General features: G+C 43.8%; 1 protein-coding gene across 1 annotated transcript in view; it reads left to right on the forward strand.

Annotated features, from left to right (window-relative positions):
• LOC104500377 (thyroglobulin-like) overlaps positions 1–5,424 on the forward strand; it is a gene marked incomplete at both ends in the record, with an annotated part of 82,827 nt that overhangs the window by 307 nt on the left and 77,096 nt on the right. The window contains 2 exons of the mRNA XM_010144013.1: positions 1,023–1,187; positions 2,908–3,130. Of these exons, the coding sequence (XP_010142315.1) occupies positions 1,023–1,187; positions 2,908–3,130 (388 nt within the window). The remainder of the gene's footprint in view (positions 1–1,022; positions 1,188–2,907; positions 3,131–5,424) is intronic.

Genomic DNA, 5,424 nt, shown 5'->3' on the forward strand with positions numbered 1-5,424 from the left:
CCCCCCCCCCCCCCCATGATTTTGCATGTTTTTAAAGACTAGCCGAGTGTTACTGAACTTGAGAGAAGGGACTTCCAATGTCTTCACCAATGAAAGACAGAGTAGTCATAAAACACCATACAGTGAGTGTGTGATTTTGACACCTCTTGGGCATAAAGATCTCTTGCTTCTCCAGACATTGTACACCATGGAGAATATTGCAGTAAATAATTAAAAGGGTGATGTCATTATTTTCTAAAGAACAGTTAAGAGAAGCTCATCCAGTGGGACATATGGTAGAGCTGCCTACCATTATCCAAAGTATCCTGTAGCTGTGGTGCTTGAGGGCAGGTTAACTGGGAACTGGCGGGAAGCAGCAGTGGGGCTGTAGTAACAACAAAGGGAAGTGCTTTAATCAGTAACCCGACTAGACAGCAACTGGTCCCTCAACTTCACAAGAGTGGCAAATCCTCAATGACTCACAGCCTTACGAATAAGGAAAAATTCCCACCTGCTGCAGAAGATGGTCCTTGGAATGCTCCCACTTTTTGCAGGGTGAACAGTATAACTTAATGGTTTTTTCCTTTTCCTGTAACTCTTTGAAGAGGCTTTTCTAAAGGAAAAGTGTTGGATACCCACCTCTGTGTACAAACTGGGATGAGTGAGAGGATCTCTTCTCGCATTTTGAAACCTTTCCCTGGGGACTGTTTGGATTCAGCTGAGGTCCTCCGTACTTTACTGGAAGATGTTTTTCTTCTCCTAAAACCTGTGATACCAGTTCTCTTGCTCTATTGCTCCATTTTAAATCCAATACAACCTTTTGTCCTTTGGCCATTTTGGAGAATGTTCCAGGAATTTGAGGGCATTTATGTCCCATTATGCTGCTTTAGAGATACTTCATGTCCTTATTGCTTGACCAGTTGTAGAATCTTTCTTTTAAACGTCTTATAACAATGTTATCGTTCGCGAAGCCAAGCCATGATAAAAAAATACTTTGAGAAGACGTTTTTACCTGCTCTTTTTCTTCACATTTCACCTCACAGCTTGCTCAAAGAACCAGTCATGTATAGTGGTTACACTGGAAATCCAGCCTTCAGCAGTAAGATGCCTTTTTTACCCCGATACGCAGATCTGCACACATGGCCTGCAAGGGCACAGCTGCCGGGTTTTACTCAAAGAACCAGCTACGTATATCTATAGGAGACAAGGTAAGAGCAGGCTGGGGCTGTGGAGGAAGGAACTCAGCTGTGGTGGCCTGCGTACAATTCTTGTAAACGAAGAGTGGGGAATTCTCGCTGGGCATAAAGCAGTTTGGATAACTCCTGGAGACTGTCCACTGCTGTTTCAGTGAACCTACGGCCAAGCAGGGTGGAAGGATGTCCCCAAATACTTTTTATAAAAATGCTTGAGATCCTAGTGTTACCATCTGTTGTTAAAGCAGGTGTAATGAAGGAAGTCTAGGCTAAGAAAGAGGTTTTGGAAAGCGTAAAGTGGCAAAAACAAACAAAAAACCAGCGATGAAAGCCTGGCTCCTTCCTTTTAATCTGCAGAAGGCGTTTCTATACATTCTTCCTTTTAACCGCTGAGAGCAACGCAGGGAGTATTGAAAACCCGCTGTCAGCTGGAGGTCCTAAGGACCACGTGTGGAGAAAACAAACAAAACCAACCAATCAAACAAAACCCCCTAAACCAAGGTGAACTAGTATTTTAAAGGAAAGAAAATTATTTGAGAGCGAAATAGAAGTTAAAAACAGTTAAAAATGCCACTGTTTGGCTAAGTACTTATTAGTAACTGGAAGTTTTGTGTGTTTTCCCCCTTGCTTTGAAAAGAGACTGCTAGCTTTTTGTGTAATACCAGTTATGTGTTTTATTAGAAGTAATTAGAAGCCAGGTGACAATAAGGTGGAAGGGAAGAAATATTGCCTTTCCTCTAGAATGTCTGTGAAGATTTGACAAATCAATGAGAACCTTCCAAGTTGAAAGGCAATTAGAGAAGAATGGGTTTATCATTGTCAGGTAAAGCAAAATCACAGGCTGAGTCACACAAGCTGGACCTGCGTGTTAGCATCTCTCTGTGTAGTTTGGGGTTTAGTTACATGACTTAGAATATAGTGGTTTGGGTGATGTATTTCTCATGCTGTTCTGCGATGTATCAGTTAGCTCTGGTTTAAAGTCGGAAAACCTCTTCTTTGGATAGATAGCAAATGATTCAGATAGTCCGTACATAAAAAGGAAAAACAATTTGATCAGACTATAACCCCATACTATTTCATAATTTTCTGCTGGCAAAAAATAAATTCAGATAGCCATTATGTTTGATCTAAAAAGGTAGATACTGGCATAAGTTCTGTGGAGGACGTGATCCCCACTTGGAGAACAGCAGTTCCTGCGCAGGACTGCAGGCCCTTGGGAGGAGGGTTGTGCTCATTGCCACTGTTTGAAGCTCTTCTGCCTCACCTGCTGAAACAGCTACTGGAAAGGGGACCAAAGTGCAGGTCTCCCCTGGTGAGAGCCCAAACCAGCGAGCTGTGTCATTATCTTTCCTCCCTCTGACTTCCTGTAGATGTTTAGAAGTTTAACAATGTGCTTTTTAGAGCTGCAGGGGGAAGTTGGGAAATCTCTCCCTCTTTTTCTAGAAATGCTCAAATTTATGCTCTAATGTGATGTCTGATCTTGAAGAAATGTTTGAGTAAGGGTTTGGAGAGATACATCTTCATATCCAGTAGCTAATGTCTAGCATAGCATGAAGTATTTTATAGGGAGAAAATAACACAAAGTTATCTATGTTTCATTTAAAGAAGTGAATTAGACATTTAACGGTTTAGGATGAAGGAAAATGGGATTAATTTTCATCTCTGAAATGATACTAGCTTGAAAAAGTAAATTATTTTTCCTGTGTTCCTCTTCCTCTCCCCCCCACCCCAACAGATTTATTCCTGCCCATTTCTGAATCAGATTTAATCCCATCTGTGTATATTCCGTCCCATGGAGATCTGATGGGCAAATCCCAGGTGATCCACATTGGCTCAGAGTGGAGAAACATCAGCCAGTTCCTGGGGATCCCATACGCTGCACCTCCCCTTGCAGAGAGGCGCTTCCGTCCTCCAGAGCTCTTCGCTTGGGTGGGAACCTGGAATGCTGCTGTGGCTCGGTAAGAAACCCCTTTTCTCGTCCGTCCAGGTACAGGAAAGTAGCTGGAGTGATGACCACAATATTCATGTCCCTTCTTGGAAAAGAACCTGTAGGGCGTAGATTAGTGCAAGTTTGGGATTTCGTTTAGCAGAAGGAATAATTTCTCTGTCTATATGTTAACGCATGTACTGGCAGGTGCCAGGACATTGCCTTGAAACTACGCATAACCCTTCACCCACTGACTCTGGCAGTCCGTGTTCATTCCCAGTGTTTATTCAGGTGTTTATAATATTATACAAATACAGTTTGCTCCTGCTGAGCCCGAAGTTTGTAGAATAATTAATCAAACAGGGGCACTTCAGTGCGGAAGCTGTGGGCCTAAGGTAGAGATTCTCTGCCTGGCAGTGACTAGTAGATCAGGCTGGAGGACCCAGGCAGTCTTTTCTGTCCAAAAAATATTAAAAAGCAAATACTTGCTGAATGTCTTGGACAGAATTTCAATGAAAATGTTTTAGGTAACACCTTAAGAGAAAACAAGTACTAGGCACTGTATTAACAGGTGGGCTAAATTTCTCTGAAGTCCCCTGTATTTGAAGTATCTGGTTGGCTGGCGGTGGCTCTCCAGGGCTGTACAGACATCATTGTCGGGTGAGTTTAGGTTGGAGGCACTCTATGGACAGAGCCTTTGTGCGCATCTTTGTGTTTCATTTGGTCTTAAGAAATGAGTCTTAATTTTGTGGCATTGGGAAACCAACAACTTGTGGATCTCTATTTCTTAAAGAGGCTTTGGGTGGTGCTACTCAGTATAACTGTGCTGTGGAACACGTTAGGACAGGGGATTTCTTTTAAAAACCCCACGACAAGTGGAAATGCAGCAACAACAAAAAACCAAGTTATGAAAGTGGAGTGTTTTTATAGGATCTTTCTCTCAGGGCATCTCTGCTCCACAGAACAGAACACAAAATACGGACCACACAAAACCCGCTTGAGTGAGCCGTGTAGCTGTGCGGCACAGGAAAGAGTCTGGAGGGAGGACTCGGTGAACTTTCTGTAGATGGAGTTGAAGAAATTGGGGCTGACAGCTGAGATCTGGCAACGAAAGTGCTTCCAAGACAGCCAGTACAGACCTGTGGTCTACCAAGATCCTGAGTTATCCTTCCAGCCATGGCTGGCTAAGCATACCTGTTCAATTCCTGGCACAGAGCGTGGTCCTCGTGTGGTTAGTGATGAGCTACTCGAGCTAGCTGACCCGGCCAAGAGCTTACATGGTTTCGAAAGTGATAGAATTTGCAAGGGAGGATGACACCCTGCAGGCCCAACATGAGACTCCACCTGCTTTGCTGAACACATGCCCCGAGGCCACAGATTTAGAGACCTATCAGCTGTATGGAAGTTGTTTTGTCCCTCCATTACTCAGGATTTGTCTCCAGAGGTTTCCAGCAAAGCCCGTGATGAACTGAGTGAAAAGAGATGCAGCATTTTCTTGAGGAGCTGCAAGAGCATCTGGCCTTTGGTGGCCTCTTATTTCAGGCTGCACCTGATTCATGGAAGTGTTGACAGCATAAACACAGCAGCCCTGCAGCTTCGTGTATGTTGGTGGGGTCTGGTGAGATGTGCCTGTTTCTTTTCTCAGGTGCAGAATGATGTTAGGTGAACACACACACTGGCAGCTCTTGGGTCTGCAGCCACTGCGTGGTGTCTGCTGGACTTTGGGAACACCCATCTGCCTCTGGGAAGACCTGGGGTTTCAATGAGCAACCTGGCTGAGATTTTCAAAGCAATTTAGGGACCATAGTTAATCTGTTTCTTTCTTTTGAATTCTCAGTGCTCCCTTAGGCCCATGGAGAATTTGGACGTTGCCTTCTGTTAGTCATTTAAGGTTAAAGAAATAATTCTTTGAGCTCAGCACCATGGAGCTGTACTTAGAGAATCAAAGGGACCTCACTCTCTGGGTGTATAGAAAGTGTTGACAACTCTGTTTTTTAGAACTCTGTATTGGTGTTGCACAATATTTGTCTATAAGAAATTCACATGAGCAGAGTGTCATTACTGACAGAAGAGAAATGTCAATCTATCAGCCTAGACCTGATAAACAATTTAAACCAACCCAACCAAAAAACTCGTCCAGCTGTTGAAGCCTGCAGCTGCTGGAGGAACTGTGGACTTGCCTCAGCAGGTGGCACCCTTGCCTTGGAGTCATCCCAGCATGAATAGATCCTGGTAGCTGGAGGTGCTGGGAATATTGGTGAGTTACTAAAAAAAGAACAGGAAAAAAAAGAAAAATAGCCCTGAGCACGGTTGCTGATTCCTGCT

This window comes from Buceros rhinoceros, unplaced genomic scaffold (genome assembly GCF_000710305.1).
Source record: "Buceros rhinoceros silvestris isolate BGI_N320 unplaced genomic scaffold, ASM71030v1 scaffold6249, whole genome shotgun sequence".
Taxonomy (NCBI): Eukaryota; Metazoa; Chordata; class Aves; order Bucerotiformes; family Bucerotidae; genus Buceros; species Buceros rhinoceros.